The 26,023-nt window shown below is 44.0% G+C and overlaps 1 protein-coding gene across 3 annotated transcripts in view; it reads left to right on the forward strand.

Moving 5' to 3' along the window:
* Window positions 1-26,023, forward strand: part of LRRK1 (leucine rich repeat kinase 1) — a 73,453-nt gene that overhangs the window by 524 nt on the left and 46,906 nt on the right. Inside the window, exons 2-6 of one of the 3 annotated variants that reach the window (XM_014874579.2) lie at window positions 2,482-2,695; window positions 18,796-18,959; window positions 19,809-19,980; window positions 22,203-22,382; window positions 23,004-23,152. In XM_014874579.2, coding sequence (XP_014730065.2) covers window positions 2,629-2,695; window positions 18,796-18,959; window positions 19,809-19,980; window positions 22,203-22,382; window positions 23,004-23,152 — 732 coding nt within the window. In that variant the 5' untranslated portion in view covers window positions 2,482-2,628. Of the gene's footprint in view, window positions 1-2,481; window positions 2,696-3,319; window positions 3,640-18,795; window positions 18,960-19,808; window positions 19,981-22,202; window positions 22,383-23,003; window positions 23,153-26,023 lie in introns of those variants that run through there. The other 2 variants (XM_088172664.1, XM_088172665.1) reach the window with 2 other exon arrangements.

Genomic DNA, 26,023 nt, shown 5'->3' on the forward strand with positions numbered 1-26,023 from the left:
TCCCTCGGGCAGGGGGTCCCTGGGCTGGCGCTTCGGTCCCAGGGTCGCCATCGACACCGGGCGGGAGAGCCCCGGCGCCTTCCCTGTCCTGGGCCTCAGATCCGTGGGGATACCCAGCCCCGGGTGGGGCTGTCACAAACAACAGGTGGTTTGGGTAAAGCACTGAAGTTTTAGCGGTTTTTAAATGAATTAGGAAGTTATTTTGGGCAGACCGTGATGTTTCTGGGGGCCTGGGTGTTTTTAGGCGCAATGCACAGGGTAAGACCGGGCCGGCTGGTGAAGGAGAGGTGATGGTTCAGGTATGGGCAGCAGCAGGTGTCAGGGAATGTGTGACACGGGATGTTAATCCCATTTACTCGTGTTCAGGTGTGTTCTGCATGGTCTGTCTGTCTCCTCCTGAACGAGATTCTGCAGAGCGCATAGACTTCCTGAATCAAATCCACACGTGGTGTTTGCACGTATTAAAATAGTGTGCACCTTGCTTAAGGTAAAGCTCTGTAGGGATTTTTAATTATATAGAAAAAGTTCCTGAAATACAGAAATCCTGCGTACCCAGGCACTGTGTGGCTGTAATACACATGGCTACAGCATTCAGTTACTTGCAGTTAAAATGAACTGATTACCAGAACCACTCCACTATTTTTCCTAAAAATTATTTTTCCATTTACTTTATACGAGGAAAGTTTCAGCCAGGGGAATAGACTGAATAGAGAGTTAAAAATCAGGAGTGGGATGGTTTTCAAGACCGCATTCAGTGTTTCTTATACTGTTGCTGTGGGTGCACATGGTTCGTCCCCGTCTCAGAGCAAGGAAGTGCCTCAGAAACCATCATCTGCTGCAGAGCTGGGGGTCAGAGTGTGCATGGGGAAGTGTTCCCTCTCCCTGGAGCTGCTCAGCACATCGAGGACTCAGGGCAGGCAGCTGCTGGAAGCATCACATCCCCTCCAGTGTCAGAATTAACGACCTGGACAGCTCTGGGGAGGTGTGAGAGCCTCCCTGACACCTCTGCCTGGGTGTCCCATGGCATGGAGGGATGTGTGGTCCCAATGCAGAAGCTCCTCCTGCCAGTGTGGCCAAGGGAAGCTGAGACCAGGAGAGAAGCTGAGTCTGGTGGGGCCCAGCACGTTCCAGGGCGGAATTCAGTCCTCCACCAACACAGCACAATTCACCAGTTTATGGGCTTGGATGTGGGATTAGGTATCACCTCCATCTCAGCCTCCTGCAGCACCCAGTGCCCAGACTGGGGCACAGGGGTGTGAGTTTTGGCTCTTGCTGCCAGGCACTGCAAAGTCAGGGTCAGAAGAAGCTGAGTGCACCTAAAATTCACCTGAAGAAGCTGAGTGCGCCTAAATATTTGCTTAGAAGCAACTGAAATAGGATGCAGTGATTTTTAGTGTTGTTAGCTGGTGGTTGAAACCCAGTGTAAGGAGGGAGGAGCAGAAATCTTCCTGGAGAATGGTGATGGATCAGCGTGTTTTTATATTCCCCATGGCCTTTGATCCCAGTTCAGGAAGCCAGCTCTGCTCAGGGAGAGTCAGGGCGGATCTGGGGCCTTGCTGGCTGGAGTGGGAGGTGGGTTATGAGCTTTGCTGAGCTCGAGCCTCAAATCAAAACTTCATCATCACACACCAGACCGGTAAGAGTCAGTTGAGGGGCATCATCTTACATCTGAGAGATCTTTACTCACTGAAACTGAAAGCAGAAGATGAAGGAGCTCTGATGCTGGTTGGACAAACACTGCAAATCCTCCAGGAGTTTGAAGCTGTGTACGAAGAGGTTAAAGGCTGGGTGTGCAGCTGTGGAAAGGGAAAGAGTTGGAAATGCTTTGGGAGACTGAGCTGTGCAGTTTTCTGCTGCCTGTTGTACCAGGCAATTCACAAGAAGCCAACCTTTAATAAGGGCCTGATTTGCCTCCCTGAATGAAGAAGCCTGATGCTTCCAGGGTGGGAGAGTTCTCAAAAAGGACTGGACAGAGGGGACAGGAGCTGGTGTGTTTCTCTTCGCCCTCTTCTCTTTCCTACAGAGGGTTATCTCAGTAACCACATCAGTATTTTTCAGTTTCTCACAGTCTTACAAGAGCTGTGGTTGTCTTTGTGGATGGGAGAGGTTTTGAGGTTGCATTTAGGATTTTTTCCAGCTGCACTGCAGGGTTTCAATGGTCTGCCTTCACACCAGCTTGTGGAGAATCTGAAACTGCAGCTGTGACCCCTGCCCACCCCCATGTCCTCTGCCCAGAGACTGAGTAGCTTTGGTGGTGAAAAATTAGGAACATTATCTTTCTGTAGCGCAGAAATTGTTAGTCCCCTCTGTTAATTCATGTTGTGCTCTTAACAAAGCTATTATGAAAATAATTGTATTTGTAGGATGATGTATTTCTGCAGTGTGACATTTGGATAGCCGTGCTAATAGTGGAGAGGAATGAACATCTCACCATTTCTACAGCAGAATGATTAATTTGTTTTGTTGTTTATTTTTAAACAGAATAGATGATGTTTCTTCAGGATGGTGCTCACTAGCAGCCTCTGCTCCTGCATTCACGTGATGGGGATCATCCAGCTCTGACAACACTGCTCAGTCTGAAGTGCTGTGGAAAGTTTGTCTGTGGGACCTTCACAACTGCGACCCAGAATGTACTGGTGTGTGGGAACGGAGGAATCCACTGTTTGCAGGGAGAGCAACATGGATCCACAAAATGGTAAATAGGAGGATTTATTCCTTTCCTGTTCAGATTGGGAACAAAAGGTTCTAAGAGAACTCAGTAGCCAGCTGGGCTTTGATGAAGTTTGAAAATGTGAAAGTTTTGTGAGCCCTAATCTTTGAAGATTTACAGTCTAGGACAAGGAATTTTACTTCCAGGGAGAGTGATGTTGAACTATGGAGGTGGTAAGAATAGCATTCCCCCAAAGATGGATGTTCTCCAAAGGCCTACGGAATTAGTCAATATATGTATCACGTCTCACCAGTTCCTAAATATGTTTTACAAGATCTGTGCTCTTTCAGTGTGTGAATGCAAATATGTTCCCAGTCACTGATGCAATGGGTATTCAGGGTATGAAAGCTGCTAAAATCAGAGCATCTCTTCTCAGCCTGAACAGATATTAACTGCTCCAGTTTTACCCTCAGCTCCAATTCAGTGGCTTGCAGTGATTTCATGTTGGGCTAGATTAGAAGGTTTGTGTTTATGTAATAAAGAAATTCCCATTTTGGAAGGGACATATGCTTCAGGTTGCTTCCTGTGAATATTTTTTTTTTTTCCTGAGCAGGCAAATTATTTTTGGATGATTTCTCGAGCTGCAACCCTCAGCTCCCAGGCACTGCTGCCTTTCTCTGAGTCAAACCCCAGTTATGTTTCTGCAGCAAGAAATAGCCTCCTGTTCTTGTGTAACGGTGTTCCCCCCTTGCAGCAAGTGCTTCATTAGGAGGCAGCATCTGCGTTTGAAGTGTGGGAAGAAGGTGTGTTTGACGCTTTGTAGTGAGTAAGCAGGCTCCAGCAGAAGCTAATGTTTTTGCAGCCTTATTTTGGATTTTATCAGCAACTATGAAGCAAAACCTGATAGTTTATTCAGAGGCCTCCTTGTCTTGTTTGAAGACGTTTCTCACCAGCGTCACAGGGAGCTCTGGGAACTCTTTCCTTTCTCCGTACGTATTCTGCTTGTTCTGTGATACTGATTTTTCTGTTTGCTTTTGGTAATTAGCATTGTACCTTTCTGTAGCACTTGGTTATTGAATATTCTTAAAATTCTTAAATTCTGCCTTCTGAGTTTTCTCTCTGGAAGAAATTATCTCCACTTGCATACTAAGCTATAAACCACGAGAAGAATTTTAATCTGCGCTAAGGGTTCAGAATTGCTAAATTTTTGTTCTGCAGTAGTGATCTGACAAGTTTTCTCACTGTTTAAAGATACAGTAAATAAATTATTGTAGGAGTGAATAATGAAGTGAAAAGTGGAATAGTTATATTTTCTAGATTTTGAGTTCAGTTTTTTTTCTGAGAACTTTATTACACATTGCTGTTATGTAATTATATTCAGTTAAACTGGTTAGCTGGCAGCATGCAGATCTCACTGGTAGACTCTTCTATGTGGATATATCTGAGTTATATTAAAATAGTCTACCGTGTTGGAAAACTGGGAAAGGGATCCTTGTAAAGCTAAGATCCCTGTACTGGCATCAGTACTGCCTTGGTGGATTTGCTCTTTATTAGGGTATTGTACATTCTTAAAGTCGTTGTTATTTCAGGATTGTGTGGGTCCTGCCAAGAACGATTGTCATTAGCAAATGGTCCACTCCCTGAGTGAGCTGGTCCTTGTTGTGCGCTGGATCCCGTTACAGGGGCTGGAGCAGGAGCACGGTGACTCACTCAGCCTCCCATTGTTTACACCCCTGTAGGAACAATGTGGATGCAACCTCCTGCTCCCATTCAGCGGGAGCTGCTGGGAACGGGAGTGAGATCCCGAATAATTTCTTTAATGTCGACGACCTCATTAGCGCTCAGAGCTTAGAGCTTTTCTTTTTTCCGAGCAGGAGGGACCGGCATGTGGCTGTGGGGGTTTAACCAGAGCACGGCGGTGCCGTTGGCTCCAGGGTGGGTCAGCTTGATCAGCAGGGCTGGAGGCACCTTCCAGCAGATCCCTGTGCACCTTCATTATCTGAAGCCTTAGGATTTTTTAGGAGTTTTTTCACCTGGCAGCTAAAAAGTCCTGGCCAATTGTATGTGGAGAAAAGGTTCACAGCATCCTTGTTAGAAAATGAAACATAGGGTGCAGGGGCTCACCTTGCTCAGGTGTCTCCTCTGCTGTTGCATTGGTTGCCAGCGATCTTCCTGTGTCCCAGCAGGATGCCATGCAGTTTTCCCTGTGTCCCAGCAGGATGCCAGCCAGTTTTCCCTGTGTCCCAGCAGGATGCCAGTTTTCCCCAGGAGTGGGTGAGCTGTGTATCAGACCTTGACCCTCTCTGTCCTCCGGGGCTGGGCTTGACTTGGTGGTGCTGACCGAGCCCTTAGAGGGGATTTGTCACCAGAGCTCAGGATGAGGCTCCCTTGTGGGTGCACTCAGCATCTCTCCCTTGCCTCCTCAAACCCTGCTTCCTCTCTCCTGGATTAGTTCATCTTGCCCTAATTAAAAGAAACTGAGAAGGGAATGGGGGTGGCTGCAGTCTCTCATGAAGTACAGGGTTTGGTTTTTTTTAAAAACTTGGTTAAAGAGCTCTGCATAATACAGAGGAGGTGGAATTATGTGAATTTTGTAGGAAGCACAATGGAAGCCCAAAGGCATCACTTTATGAATGTGTAGAAAAGCGTGCATTGCCTTCTATGGGCTGATGGATTTCTTTGAATCTTACAAAATTTCACAGCTAGGATTTAATTCTTGCATGGTTTTCTAGGAGACAGTTCCTCAGAGGTCAAATGTCTTCTGAAACATAAGGGTACTTCTGTTAGAAAGCTTATCTCCTTCTTACTGTGAATTTTAGTCAAAGTCACAGAGCATTCATATGCCACTGGTGTGTGTCTCAGAGGTGGGATTGGATTATCCTTCAAACATGCTACAGGGTGTCTCTTCTCTCCTGCTAAATCTAGAAATGAGCACTGAAGAGGGGTGTTATGGTGGAAGGTGTCTCACATTACATAATTAGGGACAACAATGCCAAGGAGAGCTGGCTGGAAGTTTATAGTAGCTTTACAGATATTAACTAAGTGCACCTTGACAACTTCTTTTGAGGCAAATCAATTGGAACTTGGTGACTTTCCACTGTCCAGGGATGCACAGATGGACATGGACAGAGTGCCTGGAAAAGAGAGCAAAATATTACATGAGGGACCAAACAAGTAACCAGAACATATGACTCAAGATGTCATTTGGAGTGGACCAGAGGCCCCTAAAGCTGTGCTTTGCAGGTGCTGTGGTGACCCTGCAGCTCAGGGCTTTCTGTCTTTTGAGAAAGAAGCTGCCCACAATGGCAGTGACCTTTGCAAGCCCAGCTAGGCTATGGTTCAGCTCAGGTCTGACTCACAGGGAGAGCTGCTGCCTGCCCTGCTGCTTCCTGAATCCTGGAAAAGGCTCTGCTGTGAGTAAGGGTTGAACTGGAAAAGTCAAAGGGTCATTTAATAAGAGGGACTGCTCAGGAGCAAGTGCAGTTTTATAGGGAAATTTTCACAGCAGTTTGAGTGGTGGCAGTTCAGGCTTGGCCAAGGGCAAATGGAACAGTTTATCCTCCTGGGACACACTTTGTGCCTCCAGCTTTGCTCCTGGTTGGCATCAGGGCAGGAGATGAGCAGAGGTGACTTAATGGTCCTGATGGGTCTCTTCCAACTCAGCCTGTTCTCTGACTCTGTGATTTCCTCACAGTTCTGCACCATTGTTGCCTTAAATGTGAAGGGCAGGAGCTTGCAGCTTGAATAGCTTTGTTTAAAAATCTTTCCCACTGAATAGAGGAGGAAGGGAAAATCAGCACCACTGATATCAGTTTGTTCCTCATGAAGTCACCGTGTAAACTTTAAAACCTTCTCATCAGCCGTGTGTGGGGACAGGACCAGCAGCTGGGCCTGGGGCACATTGTGCTGCATAACAGGGAAAAAGTCCTCACAGCCTCTGTCTTGCTTCTTCCATCCACACATTACCCTCTAGTAACATTGCCCTGAGTGTTTTATGACAGTGTGGAGTGAGAAGGAAAAGGAGAGAATCTGGGAGGTGAACTGAGCACACAAAGCACTGGAGAGCTGCAAAGTGTGTCAGTCGTGTGAAGTTCTCCATCATCAGACTAAATCAGCCTTGAAGGTTTTCTGGTTTTGTTCCTGCTTGTTAAGCTGTGAGTAAATTCGAGTCCAAACAGCAAACTGAATGGGTTCCTATGAGCTAAAAAAGCAGAAAATAGAACAGGTTTTGTATATGAGTCAGTGTCACTGCAGAGTGCCCTGCAGAAGGAGAAGTAGGAAATGCTCAGCAGGAATAGGAAGTACACCAGTAAAGCAGTAATAGGTTTGTATTTTTAAATATTTAAATAAACTCTTCATACAGAAGTGGTGCAACCTCACAGGGGCCAAGGGCTTCTGCAGAAGGCTGATCTGCAGCTGAACATGCCTGTGGTTAAACCTGCCCTCTTGTGCAGAGCTGGGTGTTACAACATCTCTCCAAATCCAACCTGTATATCCAAAAGGGGCAAGGAATGCTGAGGCATTTACAGTTTTCCTGACAAAAACCATCAAAGCCAGCCTGCTCTTGAACTTGAGAGCTGTGTCAAGGAGGGCAGAGCTGCTGGGAGAGCCAGTGGTACAGCAAAGACCTTGGGAAGTTAATTGAGCAGAGAGGCTGACCTGAGAGCCAGTTTGATTTACAGGCAGCAGTAAAACATTGATCTTTATTTGAACTGCATCTGGAATTATCTACTGCTTTACAGCTTTATTTTTACAGCTTCATGTTAAAATGTATTTGTGGTGTATTACATTGAGCTGTAACTTATGACAGTTCTATCAAGAAGCCTAGAAAAAACTAAAGATAAGGTGATAAGGTAATGAAGAAAATCCTGTGCTCTTAGAACTTGTACACAGGGAATTCTTTACAGTGTTCCTGAGGTGTGATGTATGAGGGAGCTTTCAGGTGAGGGTTGATTCTGGGGTTATGGAACTGCTGTCCTCTGTTTCAGTGGGAAACAAGCAATTGATAGTGTTCACACCAACTCAGCCTTTACCAGGCCTGTAATTGATGTACTGTTTTGACAGAAATGTTGCAGGTGATTTTATACTTGCATTAAGAAAATGCTATGAATTATGGGGTTTTATCCTCCCCAGAGCCTATGGGAGCCTTATCCAAAAACCATTAAATTCTCTGCACTGACATAATGGGATCTTCAGGGATCCTTACAGCATTAAGTCTGTGGTTTGTTTGTTTTTCACTGCTCTGATCAATAGTGGGGCTGCCAGGGCTGTGTTGCAGAAGGCAGTGAGCTGGGAGGAACTGTTTGCATTGCAGATGAGGGGAGGGGGGATGGATTTTATACCATTCAACTCCCAATGTGCTATATAAAATCATAGAATCATGGAATTTTTAAGGCTTGAAAAGACCTTTAAGATCTGAGTCTAACTGTTCCCCCAGCACTGCCAAGCCCACCATTAAACCATGTCCCCAAGTGCCACATCCACACAGCTTTTAAACCCCCCCAGGGATGGTGACTCAACCATGAAGTCTGTCTCTTAATAGGTTCTGTTTCAGATTTTACATCAAGTCAGGCTGATATTTAATTCCTTCCCTTAATCCAAGTCTGTGTGCTCATTAGTGGGTCAACAATTGCTTATTTGCATGATTATGTATCACCACAGCAGCAGCTCTTTTATGTAAGCTGCTGGTATTTTCACAACAGAAGTGTCTCAATGGTTTTTTTATTTGTGCCTTGCCCTCACTTCAGAGGACCTATTTAAAAAGTCTTTAAGTCTCACCCTTTCAAAAGCCCTTCTGCAGTCAGGGGGACTCTGGGAGTCAGCTGTTCTTGTTGCTGGCAGACCTTGGGGTCTGCCATTGGGATGCACAGTGGGAAACCTGGGGCAGATCCTCTCTGTTTTGGCTCTCCCTCTGCAGCTGGAGAGGGCAGCAGATCCCTGATGAGCTTCAGGAACTTCTCGTCTGCAAAGACAAGCCCTGTTAGTGTCACCCAGGGGTGAGGGAAAGGGTCAGTGTGTCACAGGAAGAGTGGTAGGAAGGAGCAGGGACCGGGGGCTGGAAGCTGGAGGAACAGCTTCATTTCCTCTCTAATAGTCCATGTGTGGCTCCCAGGAATAAAGATTGACATTTCAGGTACTGCTGGGGAAAACTCAGTCCCAGACTGTCCCCAACTCCTCTCTGTGCATAGCTGAAAATCATGGAAAAATAACGAACCAAAGCAGTGACTCAAACTAGAAGTCTGGATAAATTTAGCTCAAATATTCTTGGTATGTTTGTGGTCACTGTGGAAATTGCATCACTTCTTGTTTCAATGATCAAAATATTGCTTGGAAAACTGGCATGGCTACCCAAGAAGAGCTCAAAATGAAATCCTTTAAAAGCAAGTGTGTTTTTGGAATTGCTTCACCTGCAGTTAATTGGTTTTGGGGGTTGTTTGTTTTATTCCTGCCTTGGTTAAGAAGTTTTTGGACTGGAGGTTATTGCTGCTTAATTGAAAAGCCACAAGGTTTAGAGTTGATACACTCTGCAGCATGATTATCTATTTCATATAAAAGTTCTGTCTGGGGAGTAGGATTCAAAAAGAGTGCTGGTAATTGCTGAAGACAAGACCTCCTCCAGAATCTGCCTGCATGTCTTTCTGTCTTCCACATCAAAGAGCCTTTGAAAATGCTTTTATTTTGGCATCAAACAGGAATTTTTTTTTTCTTTACAACACTAATGGACAGGATCCCTTTTCAGATCTCATACATAGCCTGAAAAATAAAAAGCCTGGCTCCTTAAGTGAGCTTGTAATCTTGGCCATAATTCTCCCATGTTTTGCACCTTGGACCTTTCACACAGTGGCAGAGTGGGAATAAAAGCTGCCAAATCAAAGCCATTTGCCTGGACAGGACCAGGTTCATGGATGCAGTGGATCAGAGTTTGTCAAAGGTTGGTGGGAAGGGGATGAACTGTGCCCTGCCTCATTTTGCTGTCTCTGCCTTGGAGCAGACATCCAAAAATCCTGTGAGCTGCAGCAGGGTCACAACATGGACAGAGGAGCCTCCCAGGCAGAGACCTTGTCCTCCCTTCACTGAAATGATATTCCCAGGCAGCAGGAAGACAAATCACCTCCCTGCAAAAGCAGGCATTTCTGCCACTTGTAGGTTTTGTCACAAGTAGGGGAAGATTTTATGGGGTTTTTTTTTTGGTAGCCCCATTAAGGCTTCAGTGGCTGGCTGGGCCAACAGCAGAGGACTTTCCATCAGGTTTCTCTTCTGCTGCAGGCACAGCTGTTCAGGTGATCCCCCCTCTGAGCCAATCTGTCCTGAAAAGCAGGATCTTCTCTGACTCCTGTGGAAGAAGAGTCAGGAGTGGGAAATGCTCCCATTGAGTTCAGTAGAAGCTGGAGTGAAGCCCCACTTTCTTCACTGTTTTGTGTGGATTTTTGTTTTCTCTTCCAGACTAACTGATCCATCCTTGGTACTCTTCCCAGCTCTGCACTTCCCTTGGCTCTGCTGTTGCCAAATTGTCTCTTCAAGTCTCTTGATGCCAACCATATCCAATATCTTGATTGCATTTTCTTTTTCTCTGCATGCAACACTTTTACTTAAACTGATCCAGAGTGGTTGTCTTAGTGATAAATGAGAAGTGAGGGTAGCAAGGAGTATTTTATTAGTCAAGCAGGCACAGTAAAGAAACTCATTGAACTGTGTCTAACATGTACTAAACTTGGATTTTGCTGTGTGGGATGTTTGCCCCCTCAAATCTCTTGAAAGGCTTCTTCCTTTAGATGTGTCTCCTGTATCTATCAGATTTTTTTTTTAAATAAAAAATATTCTATCGTTCTCCAAACTTTAATCAAAGTAGCTGGAAGGAATGTGTGGGTCAGTGTCCTTGTGTCACACTCCTACACCTTATGACTTTCTGGAGAGACAGATTTTGGCTGCTTTTGTGCTCTTATTTTTGACCAGCAGTGGGGTTGCAGTGCTGTAAAGGGGTTTTCCATTGAGGAAGGTGTTTACATGTGTTAATAAAGTGAAGCACGAGCTTAGGAGCTGCTTTTCCCAACTCAGAGAAGGTATGGGGTCACTAGATGTGTCTTTGGTGGAGCTGGTAGAAGACCTTGGGTCCGTTTTCCCCTCATTCACCCACAGCAAATCCCTCCTGAGCCCTCCACACATAGCCTCTCACAGCTGGGGCTAAAAGCATTTGCTTCTTTCTAAAGCAAGTTTAAAATATGTGTATAAGCAGCAGAAGTGGGCTGGCCATGAGTTGGTGCTTCCCCAACGTGAATAATTAATGTTTTAATTTTTTTAAAAGAAGAATTTTGAGCAATTTTTTTTTTTTTTCTGAAAGAGAGAAAACACTGGTGTGTGGGATTTTTTTGCCTTCTGGTGAAAGCTTGAATGTTAGGGGAAAGGTTCAGAAGAAAGTTAGCCATGAAATTTTATTTTGTGTAATTTCAAATGAAATCCAGTCTTGGTTTGGTTTCATGGCTATAATATTTGATTCAATTGGACAGGAATGGTCTCACTGGAGACACCTTTCATCATTTAACAATCCTCCCTTTGCAGCCATGCCTGGAAACGAACACAAAGAAAATCCAAAAGTCTTGTCGTACTTCTGCATGCTTAATGTATATCTTCCAATTTAAAATTTGGAAAGCAAGAGTGGCATAGCTGGCCTTGCCTGCAGAAGCACATTTCTGAATGATTCAAGCTGTAGGATGGGAACCAAATCACTGAGGCCAAAAGACAAAAATAGAAACTTTCACTCCAGAGCTGAGTCATTCGTATTTTCAATACAGCAACTCTCTGGCTATTTGGAGCTCTCAATGGCTTCTCTTTGGGAATGGAAGTTCACAGCATCACTGTTCTCTGGGGGCTTTGCTGATCCTTTGCACCCCAAGAGGGCATTGCTGGAGGGGTCGGGGGTTTTCTCACATTCTGTGAGAGGCAGTCTGTGCCCTGTGCTTGCTGGAGGACATCCCTGCCCCATTCCCTCCCTGCCCAGAGGGAATCACAGTCCTGCTCCTCTCCCACCAGCTACAGCCCAGAGCAGTGGAAGTGAAGCTGCACCTCACAGCCAGCCAGTGGGGAATATCCTGTCCTCTTGCAGAGGAGAGGCATGTCCCAATCCCTGCTTCCTTTTCCATGGAGAGCTGCAGCTGTCATTAGTGACCCTGGATCTATTCTGCACTTTCCAGCATGGTGCCATGATGAGTTTGTTCTGACACTCATATTCCACTGTAATTCTATGTGCTCTCTTTGACCCCATTGCTTTGTAGTGCCTTTGTGCAGCCTCTTTTGTACTTCAGCAAAGAAGAACCCAGCTCAGTTCCATTTTAACTTCTTGGACAATACAAACAATTCCCGGAGTCCCAGGAATTTGAGAGGTGCACACACAAATGCAGGAGCCTGCCCAGATCTGGCACTGCCCAGATACTGCTGAGTCCCAGTGTTACCAGGATTTGAGGCTTTTCTGTTCCCTCTTCCCTCATTATCCTGGATGATGAAGAAATGATTGTGTAAGTGTGGAGCTAAAGCCTTTGGAGGCGTCTGTTTCTCATAATTCCATTCTGGAGCCCAGTGAAAAGGCAGGAATCCAGAGCATTTTTCCACCCGGGACTTCATATTTTCCTTTCAGGCTTGCATTAGCAAATGCTTTTTTCCCTTGCAGGTTAAAAGTGTTAAAAATAGAAAATTTCCAGTGATTCTGGTGATAATTGTTCACTTTACACAACTATACCTAAAATTGTCAGTGTGCCCTGGGTGCCTGCTGGAAAATGTTCAGTGCAGATCAGCACTATGCATGTGTGGTGCTGCCATGTAAACAATTTCAAAATACTTCCAGAATCTACAATAATAGTAATAAAGATCCTTTCAGTGTTGGATTTTTGCCTTTGAAGCATTCCTCTCTGTTTCATATCTGGTTTCCTTTGGGGTTTTAAATCTCCTTTTGGGGCAATGAGCATTGATTGTGAGCTCTGTTGTAGATGTGGGTGGCTTTTGTGCTCAATACATCATCTTTTCCAGTGCCTTTGGCAGGCAGAGCTTAGTGCAGAGCCACTCCTTTAATTAGCTGAAATAATGGATGTTTGGGGTAAATGGAACCACAGGAAATAGGCAGAAAAAGTGTGTGGAGGGCTCCCACTGTCCTGAGAAGCTGGCACATCCCACTTGTTGTGGGAAATATTAATTAGGGTCACAGGGGCCATGACCCAGTTCTGGCACAGACTCTCCAGTGGGGATTTGGAGCTTGCCAGATAAACCATCTTGTTCTCAGTGTCTTCTCACAGGGGGATTTATTGGTATTGCCATTTTTGAATCCTGACAGGAATCTTTTAAAGCAGAATTGGTTGAGCCACATGTATTTCACCTCAGTCTGGGAAAAGGTGAAGGGGATCACTGGCTTTTTGCTGCAGAATGGTTTTGAGGCAAGTTCTGGCAGGTGGGGGACACAAGAGATCTTGGTCTGTGGCTTTATCTTCTAAGAAATGAATGAATGAACAAAATATTTTAACTTTTTTTTTTTTTAAAAAAAGGAAACCTTTAAGTGTCAGCTAATTAGAGAAGGAATACAAAAGATGCCTTTGCTTCATGAAGCATTTTTACCCACTTGGGCTGACTGAAAAAAATATTTCTTTATTTATAATTGAAGAACCCAGGGTTTTGGGTTTTTCTTCCTGGTTTGGGATGGGATTTTTCAGTATCTCAAAAATTTCCAGAGGACTGAAAATTTTTTCTTACCCATCTAAATGGAAAGTGCAATGTAGGGCAGATCCATCATCCTTTGAAATCGCTGGAGGCTTCCTGTTGGCTGCTGCTCAGTTTGCTAGCCTGAAGTTTTCCAAAGCAGCACAAGATGCACAAGTCTAATGCAGAGACTCAGAAATTACATGGCTTTCCATTAATTTTGCAAACCAGCTGGGCAGAGCTTTTGTGTAGTAGTATTGAAAAATATTTGGAGACACCGGTGAGTTTTGGAGTGTTTGGAGGTGCTGGCTTTAAATATCCAGCACATCTTCAACCTCATCCCTGTCCCATTTTTTACCTGTGCTGTGGCAGCGCTCAGAAGTCAAAATGGTAAAAGATGAAGCTGGTGCAGTTTAGCTGTAGCCATCTGGTGCTGTTGAGGAATTAATGTGTGAGCTGAGCCCGGAGAGGGAGCCTCCCTGCCCACCCCCATCCCCACATCCTCTGCACCAGAGGCTTGGATTTCGCTGTAATGGGACATGGAGATGAAAATATCTGTCAAGGCTAAACTGTGGTAGTTAATTCAGACAAAGGAGCAGCCAGCCAGCCATTCCATCCAGTGGCCACTGCAGGAGCTGCTGGTGCTGGAGCAGAGGTGGGTGGTTGTCAGTCCCAGGAATTAACAGCTGAATTGGGCATCGCTGGGTGGGATGCTGTGTTAAAGCATCAGCTTGATTTGCTCCTGTCTCTGGAAATACCTGCACACATTATGACAAGGTCAGTAGCTGTTTTCAAGTTGTATTATTGTTGTAATTCTTTTTTTTGGAGGAGGTGAGCTTCCTGATTTATCCTGGGTAAAGCATCTCATTTATATATTTCTCTCCTAAATAAAACCATCCTACCTAGTTGGAAAGAACTACTGGTTACTGAAGGGCCTGATGTAGCATTTATAAACTCCTGTGAGTTTATGTGTCAGAGATGCAGTGATTTGGGCTATAAAGACAATAATCATCTGTGCATTGTGCTGCTTTGTTATGCAGCTGTTTGCTGATTCATAGCCCCGACCTGCAAACCCTCCCCTTTTACTAATGGCAAACTGTCAATTTAGACATTTTAGAGGGGTTTTTTCACCTACTGTAATAATAAGGCCTGTGACAGGGTCTAACTACACATGACCCTAAAATTCTCATTGTACTCTTTATTGCTAAAAAGGCTTATTTTTATTTTCTTTCTCTGAGCTGGGTCAGCAGTCTGTTGCACTTTAAAAGTGATACCTTGTGCCCTTTTAGTGGCAATAAAATAACACTGCTTTTTATTGCTAACCTCTGGTGTCATTGGGATATTTTTTAAAAGAAAATTTGTCTTGCCCTTAGCTTTTATAAAGGGTTGTTATAGAAAAGCCAAACATAAAAGGTATTTCCAAAGTATAAATCATTGAAATCAAGAGAGAAATAACTCCAGAGTTAGTTGTTTCTGTACAAGTTGTTACGTGGTGTGAGGAATGGATGGTGGATGCATTTTTAGTGTCAGCAGGTGCCTCCTGTTTTCCTCTCACAAACAGCCCTGGGTTTACTTACAGGTTTTTTAGTAGAAAACAAGAAAAGAAAAGAAGCTGTGTATCTCTGGAGAGATTAAACAAATATGATGCAGAGATGCAGAGGCTACATATTAGGGGTAAACTCCATGGCTTTATTTTAATAGATGTTCAAAGATGTTAGAGAAAAGAACCCTCCTCAGCTCAAATAGGCTTCATTTATCTGCTTTTTGGTGCTGCTTTGGGACAGTGCTCTTAGAGGAGCCTGTGCCAGCCCAAGAACTGCCCAGATCTGTGTGCAATACTTAAACTAAAGTTTTAAACTAAACTAAAAAATGGCACTGGGTGTGCAAAGTTTCTGGAGTTTCTTGGATAGTACAGGAATATCCAAGCAGTCCTGCAGGGATTAACACAGAACCTGTTGTGCTATGTGCACAAGCCAGTTCCTAAACCCATAAAATCTAAGAATGAAAAGCACTTTGCTACATCCAGGCTCAAATGCTCAGAATGTTGCACAATCAAGTCCAAAACCAGAGATTCCGTTTTAGGGAGCTCCAGTATTGCTCTCCTATCAAGGCTGTATGTGGGTGAGGTGACTCTGACAGGAAAGCCATGAAGAGCTCAGGCAAGGAGCAGGAGACATATAAGGTTAAAAGCAGAGCAGAATTTCTTTGGATTTCAGCCCAGATTTCAGCTAAAAATGGCTGGTGCCTGTATTGGCAAAACTTTATTCCCAGCCTACATAAATGCCACTGCTGATGATAGGTCAGTCATACATCTTGTAGAAATAAAGCAGTCTTTAGCCAGTAAAATATAGTTTTCCTCATTTATTCCCCTCCCCCACTCTTGACTATAAATTAAGCTTATAGAACATGCTGGTTCTTAATTTGCCCTTGTATTTCAGAAGCCTGTATATCATTTACTAAGTCACCAGGAAGTCTTCTGTGAACTGAGTAATTTTGTTGGTGAGATGCTTAGCTTTGCCTTGGATGCTGTTTGTGTTTTTTGGGAATGGATAGCCAGCCTTCTCACATTTAACCTCTGAAAGCTCTACTAAAATCTGACAGCACCATGTGAGTACAGCTGTTGGTCGAGGGCAAACTTTTTTATCTATATCTCACCAGTTTTGCTCTTTTCAGGCTTTCAATTGATAGTCACTATCAAGGACTATTTTTTGCTGGAGACTTTGGCAGTTTCTTCCCTCAGGCCTTAGGCAGGAGGTCAATTTACTCTGCAGAATGAAATCACAGAAAGAAGTTTTGGTGTAAGAGATTTGAGAGATGGGTAGCATTATCTTGCTGGCAAGGATATTTATTATAAAAATATTCGTTTCAAACAGTAGAATTGCCCAGATTTCTTACACTTAATGAAACCTTTATTGAATTCTACTTGATGAACATTCAAATGTTCAAAACTGAGAAATTTTGATTAGATAAAAAAATGTGCCTAAAACAAGACTGAAATTGAGTTTAAGGACTAAAATTAATATACTGAAGACTCTTCTGGGAATAAACTCTATCTCCATCTGTGACCTTCCAATTCCTGGAGATACCAGAATTCTCCATCTAACTCGTGGCCAGCCCATGATCTTCCAGTGCTGCTGGCACCAGGGGTTGTGGCTGAGCCATTGCACTACAAAGGACTTGAGAAACTGTAGGGGGGCCAAAAATATAAGGGGGAAGCCCAACACATTGGCTGAGTTGTTTTGTGAAGTAGTCATTTGGCAAAACACAGAAGTGTTCTTGGGATTAGGGTCGAGCATACAGAGTTCCTCCTTCCCTCAATTACAACCCTGTGACCTTTCTTGTGCTGGTTTGAGTGGGGCAGCTCCAGCAGGAGAGGTGGGAAATTCTCCTTTAAGGAGAGTTCTGTGTGTGGGAGGTTGGCTGGAAACCTCTCTGCTCGAGGGGGACATCAGGACATCAGGATTTGATAAATCTCTGTGAGATTCTTATACCTCTACCCTCCCAAGCCATGATTTAGAATCAAAAAGAGATGGTCCTGCTCAGTTCTTTGGCAGAAAGGCTGTGCTTTTACATCTGGAATGGCTGCAGATGTGGCCTTGAGTGACAGTTGTCAAAATCGGGATTGAGGCTGGAATTGAGTAAAATTTGTCCCTCCTTTCTGCAATTTATAGGAAGCAAATTGAAGTTGCTCTGCTCTGTCAGCCCTGCTTTGCTGGGCTCCTTGAGCAGGAAGCTGAGGAGCTTTCCAGCTGTTGTGTATCTCCAGTGTGAGGCATTTTTTCCTCCAAGGGGAATTCCAGAGCTTCTCTCTAAGTTCAGGATTTCATCACAGGGTGCCAAGTGGGGAGGCTGCTTGTTCCAGTAACTGCAGTGTTTGCTTGGATCTGTACTTCTTGAATTTTCTTAGTCCAGTTCTGAGTTGTTTTGACTGGATAACTACTTTGCTTTAAAGTTCTCCTTTCTATCATCCTTTACACATACTTGGCTAAGAACATTTTTTGTTTTCATATCTTTGGTGTCCATGAAAATGAAAATTAAATCGTGTGATATTCTTAGCGATCCCTTGTAGGTGTGTGGTCTGCTTTAAAAGAGTGAACCAAATGCAGGAAGAATTTATTTTCCCATGTACTCCCTAAAATTACAGAATTATGGAAGCACTACAGCCTTCAATGTGAACTCTGAGATGCTGTTTATTGTGCTGCAATTTAATCCCACTTTCATGGGCCTTGATTTCTGCTCCTTGTCCTTCACACTTTGTGCATCATCTGGGAAAGGTTATTGGTGAGGGCACATTTTTAATGGCACCAACCTCTGGAGCCATCTCCAATGTCTGAGTGATTTGAGCTTCGTTTAAATAATTGATGAGAAGTGTTAGTCAGAACCTACTGGTGATTCAGACTGCATTATTCAAAGATATTTACTGACAGTTATAGATTGCTCCAAATTTACTTCTCTTTTCAGGCTGCATTAAACTAGGCCCTGTGTGACATATGTGCCTATTAAAAAAATAAATCCTTGTTAATACATGTGAAGAACTATGGGCTTAAGAGCTTTATTTAACCATTTGCAAATAAGCAATAGTAATTCATGATGTTTTAGCAGGAAAAAGCATTTTGTTTTCAAGTGGAAAATGCTTTTTTTCCTCTGCCTTTCTTATTGTTCAGGAGTGGACCAGAAAACATCTTGTATTTCAGTGACTTTAATGCAGCTTTCCCTGTACTGGTAGTTGGGGAATAGTTTGGTGTGAGACTTCCTGCCTGCCTCATTAGCCACCCACCAAAGCATCTTCTCTAATGGCTGCAGCTTTTAATCTCTGACACTAAGAGTTCTTCTGGCTCTCAACACCATTTAGGAAAAGAAAGTCTGGTCTAGAAAATTCTCCAGAATGGATTAAGGTGACACTGGGCATCTTGCAAAATCTTTTACCTTTTTTTTTTTTTTTCAGAGTAAATATTTCCAATTTCTTTTATTTCACACTCGTAGAGGTGCCTAAAATTCTGGTTGAAAACGCTGGAGGACAGTAGGATTTTATCAGGCTGTTGTCAGGTGTGAAGTGTGACTAAAGCAAGGCCAGTAATACGAGATTTGCCTTTCAGATTTGCCTTTTGTCCTGCAGGTGCCAGTCTCGTGTAATTCCCTCTCTTCCCTGGTTCCTCAGCAGGAGGAGGAGTGTGCCAGGCAGATGAAGGGTTCATGTGTGTGAGTTTTCACACTTTCCTTTGGAAACCACCTCTGGGAGCCATTGGGGAACTCGCTGTCCCTCTCAGTTTCATGTCCCTGGTGGGGAAGTACTTTAAACACCACTTTCTTTTATCAAGCTGTTTTTTTTGGTTTTTTAATTATGTGTAGTAAATATTCCACTGAAAAACACCAGCTTCTTTAATTTCCAGGATTCACTGATGTTGCAGCTGTTCATGAGTAACGAGCAGGTGCTTCTCCCTGACTTCTCTTTCCTGATTTTCCTGCAGGAACTGTGGACATGGGTGGCAAACAGTCCACAAGTGGCGATGTCTCCGTCATGCAGACCCCTGTGACAGAAAGCATCCAGGATGCCTACAAAGCTGGGGACACCAGCAAGGCCCAAGAGTTGATTAGGTTGTCCTGTGAGGAGACTGCACTGCAAGTGGAAAAGGTTGGGTTGGGTTACTGCTCTCTCTCAGATTTTATTGGCAGAGATGCCAAAATTTCAAGATGCTGCTGTCTCCTGTCGGGTTTTTTTGTGGAGAAAATCCATTTGGTTGTGTGGGGCTCTGCAGAAACATGCTCAGGGACACAGTTTGCCCTTGAAAATGCAGATCAGGAAGATGAGACAGACCACAGGGAGCAGTGTCTGCAGGAACAGGAGGCTGTGTGAGGAGGGCTGCTGCTGCTGTGGTCACCAAAACAGGGAAATGCATTTTTCCCTGTAAATAGGAAGCAGTTTATAGACTTAGCAAAAAGATGTATTCTTCCATCAGTGCAAAGATGGTTAATGGCCTCCTGGGAAGAATTTGCTGCCTGTGTATGGAATTCTATCACAAACTCTGTGCCAGCTTCCTCTCTGCTCTGCCTTTAGAGCCCTCCTTTTGAGCCTGCTCTTGGCACAGAGCTGATGTGAGTGTTTTGGGAGGGTCCCTGCATGTCAAGTCCAGTCATATTGGCCATCTCCAAAACAGGTAATACTGCATTTTGCAGCTGAGCTGTGCAAATGCTTGTTCAGTTGGTCCATGAAAAATGGATTTATACTCACTGTTCTGTGCCTCAGGCACTTATGTGATAAAATCATACAAAAAACTGTAACACAAACCCCAACAAATTAATATAATAAATTTATCAACAATGATTACAATGGCCACTAGCGTTTATGACATTCCCAGTTAACCACGGTGACAGCGGCCATGCCTTGGCGTGGGCACACATAAACCCATACAGCTCTAGAAATGCTCTTTCTCTGCCTGCTGCCTTTAACAGAGAGTTTTCTCTGCTGTGTTTCCTTCACCAGTGTCAGCTTTTAGGCATTGCAGCAGCATATGGAGATCTGCAGGCAGTGAGGTACCTGCTGAAGGAGGCGTTGGTGGTGTTACCAACAGAGCCCAACGATGACAATGCAGCGGTGGTGGCTGCGTATTTTGGGCACAAGGACATCGTGAAAGAGCTGCTGGATTCCCTGCGTGGTAAGCCCTGGGCTGACCCTGCCTCTCCTCGAGTTTTTCAGGAGCTGTGTGCTACAGCTCCAAGCAGGCATTTGGGTTTTTTCCCATTCTTTGGAAGGGGAGGAGTTTAGTCATGGGAAAGGGCGATGAGGGATCAGATCTCTGCTATGCTTGAAGAAAACTTCCCCCTGGGGAAGAGAAACACATACATAAAAATAGTCCATGTTTGCAAACTGGAAGTGGAGGAAGATGCCATTGAGACAGTTCATTTCTGTCAGGCCTCACAGCTGGGTAACATCCCAGACCCTGCAGTGAAATTAGGGGATTTTCAGGATGCAGCATCATCCCACTGCTGATCCAACAGTTTCAGTGGTGCTGGCAGTGAGTGGCCTGACTGGTCAGGGACACTTTGGCTGTACAGCTGACACCCACTTTGTTCTCTGCTTGACGTTTTGTTTTGACTTGCAGGGGAATTCCTTCTTTAGAACAATCATTATATTTTATTTAAATTTTATTATAGTGATTATTTCAGAGCAGAGACATTTTTTGACTCAGACACAATTCCTAAGGGAGCAGTGAGGACGTGGGGCAGAGCACAACTCTGACTCAGGACCAGGAGCTGTGTTTGGGTCTCTGTTGCTTTCTCAGTGTTCTGTGAGCTTGGCAGCTGCTTCTCCCTGCGACCTTTCATGCATTTGGGGTCCAGAGGTCCTGCAGAACATCTGGGGCAAATCCTTGACTTCAGACACTGCAGTAGCACAGGAGCTAAGCTGGCCTCTGCAATATTTAACCTGAATATAGCTCTAGTTCCTCATTGGGACTTAATAGTTGCCAGTGGCCTCACTGAGAACGGGAATAACCTGTTGGGAAACCTGCTTATTTGGTGTCCTGATGGAGCACTGGTAAGCAAAATGAATGTTCCAGTTTGTGGGATGCAATTAAATGTAATATTTCCTTCAGCCAGAAAGGAAGCTGAGTAACCTAGTAGCAAAAATTAAACCATATTAATTTAATTCACTGAGTAATGAAAAGTGACTTAAGTAGTTTCTGGAAACTTAGTTTAGAGGTGACCAAATTCCCTCCAACTCTTGTTTCGGGGGGGGTCAGGGGAGGAGCTCTGTACAAACAGCAACTCTCAGAAATTTTTATGCAGGACCTTCCAACTATTTTCTTGGGAAGTTACACAGAAACCAATCACAGGGCTTAGGTAGAAATTGAATAAATTTGCAATTTGGCCGTTGCACTGCTGTGATTCTCCCTGGAACAGTGAGAAGTGCTTGTGGCTTGCAGTTTAAGTGGAGCCCATTTTTGTAGCAGGAGGGTGAGGGATTTAGTGGAGTTGTTAGGATTGCAAAGAGCAATGTAATTTCCACATGGATAAGCTGCAAAAAAGCCTTGACATGTAAAACTTGGGCTCCTGGGTGTTCCTGTAAGTGTTTCAGAGAGGATATGAATTTGTAAAAGGAATTGGGGAGATTTGGGGACTGCTCATTGTTAGCAGAAATAATTCTGTCTTGTGCATTTAGTTTCATGCTCAGAATTAGGTACACCTAGAGGAAAGTGGTGTTCTACAGGAAAACATTCTTTCTGAAAAAAAAGCAGTTTGAGAATGACTAAAACATCAGCAAATTCATGCAAAAATCAGAATATAGTGTTTTACTTTTTAGCCTTAAATGACATTTTTCTGACTTTACTATGAATTAATAGTAAAGAGTTGAGCTGAAGTGAAATATTTAAAGGGGAAATGAAAGTTTTTGTGGGAGACTTCAGGTTGCAGCAAAAACAAGCTAAAATAATTCTTTTTTGTTGACTGAAGCATTAATTTTTGTTTTATTCATCCAATTACATGAAAACTCGTCTGGTTTTCCCCATTCTTTGCATCCCCTCTCATGAACTTGAAGTGGCCAATTTTGAGTGTTTGGATGTAATGTCTGTTTGGATCTGGATGCAAAGACAGTCCTGGTCATCCCTGTTTGGGGCCTGCTGGTGTTTTAGCAGAGCTGTTGCTGGTCAGGGACAGACAAAAAATTTCACCCATTAGCTGGACGGGTAGGGAAGAAAACTTTGTGCCTGACCAGGTTAGGACTCTTCTCTGACACATTTTTGCAGTGTAACCTGTTCCTTTTGTCCTCAGGAACTTCACCCTGTCCCAAACCCCTTTGCACAGCCATTATCTGTGGGTATTCCTCACACGTCACAGCCCAGTGGCACCAACTGAGTCACATTTTGTATGTTTTTGGTAGGTCCTAATACTTGCCAGCAGCTCCTGAACTGGATGCTGGCCATAGCCTGCCAGCAGGGCCATTTGGACATTGTCAAGCTCCTGATCCGTGCCTACAGTGCTGACCCCGAGAGTTGTGCAGTCAGGAAGAACGAATTCCCCGTCCTCATCCGCCTGCCCCTCTACGCTGCTATAAAGGCAGGTGGGTATTTGCATGCTTCCACATTTTACCCCTTTTCTTTTATTTTCTTTTCTTTTCTTCAAAGGATGGGCTGAGCTGTTCACACACAGGATGGTATCCATGGCTTGTCTGGAGTTGGATTTCCAGCAGTATGAATGAAAATGAAATTGGCTCTGAGTCTTTCTACTCAGCCAAATTGGAGTCAGGGCCTTGTGAAGTTAGATTACTGTAAATACTGAGAGGCTGAACTTTCCTCTATAAACTCCTAGGGAAAAGAGCCTTAAAACCCAGAATCCTTGCAAGAAAAAGCATTATTGTTGTGGACACTCTGGCACACATGCTTGATTTAGGCTGAATAATTTACACTTCAAAGCACAGCTGTGTGTATAGTTTAATAAGATGGGAAAAAACGAGAAAAAAGAAAAAGCCTGGGCCAGCACTTTTACACAGTGTCTTTGCTGTCTCAGTTTGACCAAACTGAGGCCTGCCACTGGAGGAAACAGCCTTTACACAGTTCAGTTTCCTTTTTGAACACCCCCACAGTTTTTTTCAGAAGTGGTTATTTCCCAGGATTTCTGTTCAGCTCCTTGCTGGTTCATTTACATGAGGTGAAGGGAGCAAACAATCTGCTTTTCTCCGAAGGGAATGAAGATGTAGCCGTGTTTTTGTTGCGGAATGGAGCTTTCTTTTGTTCCTACATCCTGATGGACAGTCCTGAATCCAGCAAACACCTTCTGAGGAAGTATTTCATTGAGACAACCCCACTACCAGGTAGTGCTCCAGCAAAAACAGTAAGTAACAGTAAGTTTATCTGCCTGAGGAGATGTTGTTTTAAAGGGGCATCATGTTAATAATTGATAATTGTCTTTGCATGCCATGTGGCTTCTGGTTCTTCTTCTCAACTAAGAGCCTTTGTGGTTTGCTGCCCTTTTAGAAAGCCGTGCATGTGGCTTTGATTCTGAGTTACAGGGTGTAAAACATCAAGGCTGTGAATGGCATCACTGTGCAAGACACAGCAGCAGCTTCTGTGAGGCCATTGAAGCACCACGGTGTGAACCAGGGTGTGCTGGGGAGAGGAAACACCAACTTTGAGCTCAAAGTCTTCTCGAGAAGAAGCTGAACTGCTTCTAGCAGAGATCTCCTCTGTGCCCCAGGGTCATCACTCCTTTAGGTTTCTGTTGTGCCCCCTGGTTGCAGGGGGATGCCACAAGCTCTGTGGTGTCCCCAAGTGTTGGAATGGCACAGGGCTGAACATGGGAACCCTTCTGTGTCAGACAGTTCAGGTAAAAATGGGCTTGGGTGGCTTTTAGTTAACAAGGAGCATGAGCAAAGCAATGATCTGCTGAGTGTTTTCCCTACCTCAGATCCTCAGCAGTAAAAAAGCGTCTCACACTGGTATTGTTACTACTTTATAGGGAAGCACACAGTATTTTATATTATTTATACTATTCTCCAGCAGTTTATTACCAGGCATTTTTAATCTTTTCCTCTCAACATGCAGTTTAACCCATACTGAATAAGAGCATCAGATCCCTGAGCTTTCAATGCTTACAGTTTTCATCAGGTCACAAACATTTTGCAGTGAAAAGATATCCCTAATCAATCCAGTTGAGTATCTGCTCATCTTGTAGCATTGCAGGCTGTTGGTTCTGCTTTGGTGTCAAGTGAAAATAGGGAGAGAGATTTTTAGCAGCTTTACAAGCTTCTCCGTTCTCTGTTTTTCTGCCAGAATCCTCTCACTGGGCTCTGTTGATACCCTGAGTGTTAGACCACATAAGGGAGCTTCACTTCTTTAGGTTCAATCAGGAGATTTAGAGCCGTCCTTGTGGTGCTCTTAATTTTGTTGACAGATAAACAAAAAGAATCTGAATTCTAGATGTGGATAAGAGTTGATAAAATCTCTTTCAGAAGAAGGAAAGAAATCCAACTGGATAATTCAGCTTGAATAAACTTGGAATAAATGTTTGAATCACAGGGAAGAGGTCTGTTTTCCATGTGAATTTGCTGGCAATATTTAACTTAGCTGCTGTAAAAATGACTCAGCTTTGCTGTTGTCACACCCTGAGCAAAGAAGAGAGCAGTCTTCAGACATCAGCTAATTGCCAGAAGGCTGGGTTTAAAAAGAAAAACAAAGGAAAAAAGTAGAGAAAAACACAGAAACTTGACCTTGTTTCTCCTAGTAGCTGTTTATTTTTAATATGTTTGCTTATTTAATGCTTTCTCTTTGAATTCGTTTTGGCAGACTGGGACAGTTTCAGGAGGATCTGTCCTAGTTTATGTGCAGAGCTCAGATCTTTGGGAAGTGACACTCACACACCCTGATAACTTTTTAAAACACAACTTTGTGGTAGCTGCAGACAAACGGCCTCGGTGCTCTCTCCTTGTCTCAGAGGGTTCATCCTGAGGTGGATTTTGCACAGGGAGGAAGCTCAGCTGGATTGTGGGACGTTGTGGCAGCCAGCTGGATGTCAGAAAGTTCTCCCCTTGGACAGGGAGGGCAAACCAAGCACTGATCATTTCAGAGTGAGCCCAGAACTTCAAAAGAGTTTGTCCCTTCTGTGCTATCTCTGAGTGGAAACACTTGAGCTCAGGCGAGCTCCAATGGATTTCACAGTAGTGAATGCAAAGCTATGCATGAAATGTGCCTGAGAGCTTTTGGCTGCCACGCCTTCCAGACAGACCTGGCACCGAGCAGAGCTGCCCTTTCTCAGACAGGAGGAGTTACATCTCATTTTTCTAATATCTGTTTCTCCTTTTTTTGTTGTGCTTTCCTGGCATAAATTTATACCCTCAGCAAACCACTGTTTTGCTAAAGAGAGGAAGTGGTCCATTTTTACAGGAACAGGTAACAAATGCCAAAGAGAGCCTTTGCAGTGAAGTGGCCGAGCACAGATTGCAAACTTCAATAGATGTAGTCAGCAGGGAGATAAATGTAACTTTTCCAGTGTGTACAGTGTGAGATATATTTAATTTTTCCATTTCAGGGCAGAGAAAAGCATTGTCTGCTGTATTTTCTCTAGGAAATATTTTACCAATAATTTTATATTCAAGCATACAAATGTATATGTGTGTGTGGGATCCTCCTCTCATTTCTTTATCCTGGTAATCTCACTTACATCACCATCAGCACAGAGCTCTGCAGCAGTCCCACACAACACTCAGAGCAGGATTCTTGATGGAGGGAGCAGATCCTTGTCCTCAGATTATCCCATCTGCAGCAGGAGCAAGGTTCTGATGGAGCACGTCACGTCATTTAGGAGAAATGCACAACAGCCTTTCTTAATCACCTTACCAGACAGCCTCAGATTTAAGTAAATATTTTTCATATTTATAGTTGATCCTTTGCCCAAGAGCAGTGGGGTTTCTTGTTGCTGCACAATTTCCAGTCCTTTGCCTCAGTGCATCCCCTGACATTGCTGCAGTAAAAGATTTCAATTTAGTTTTCAGGGCTTGTATTGAGAAATTCTTCCTTTGGCAGGAGAAGGAGTCTGCAGAGGTTTTCCTTGGCCTTCTGAAGAGCAGTGAGCTGCCTGCAGTCAGCCCTGAGCTAACATCCTCTGAACTCTGTCCCTGCTTTAGCACAGAGTTCACTACCAGCCCCAAACAGAGAAGGGTTGGGCTGAGCCCTGAGCTCTGCGAGTTTGGCATCACAGACCTTTGGC

Source organism: Sturnus vulgaris, chromosome 13, assembly GCF_052056855.1.
Source record: "Sturnus vulgaris isolate bStuVul1 chromosome 13, bStuVul1.hap1, whole genome shotgun sequence".
Lineage (NCBI taxonomy): Eukaryota > Metazoa > Chordata > Aves > Passeriformes > Sturnidae > Sturnus > Sturnus vulgaris.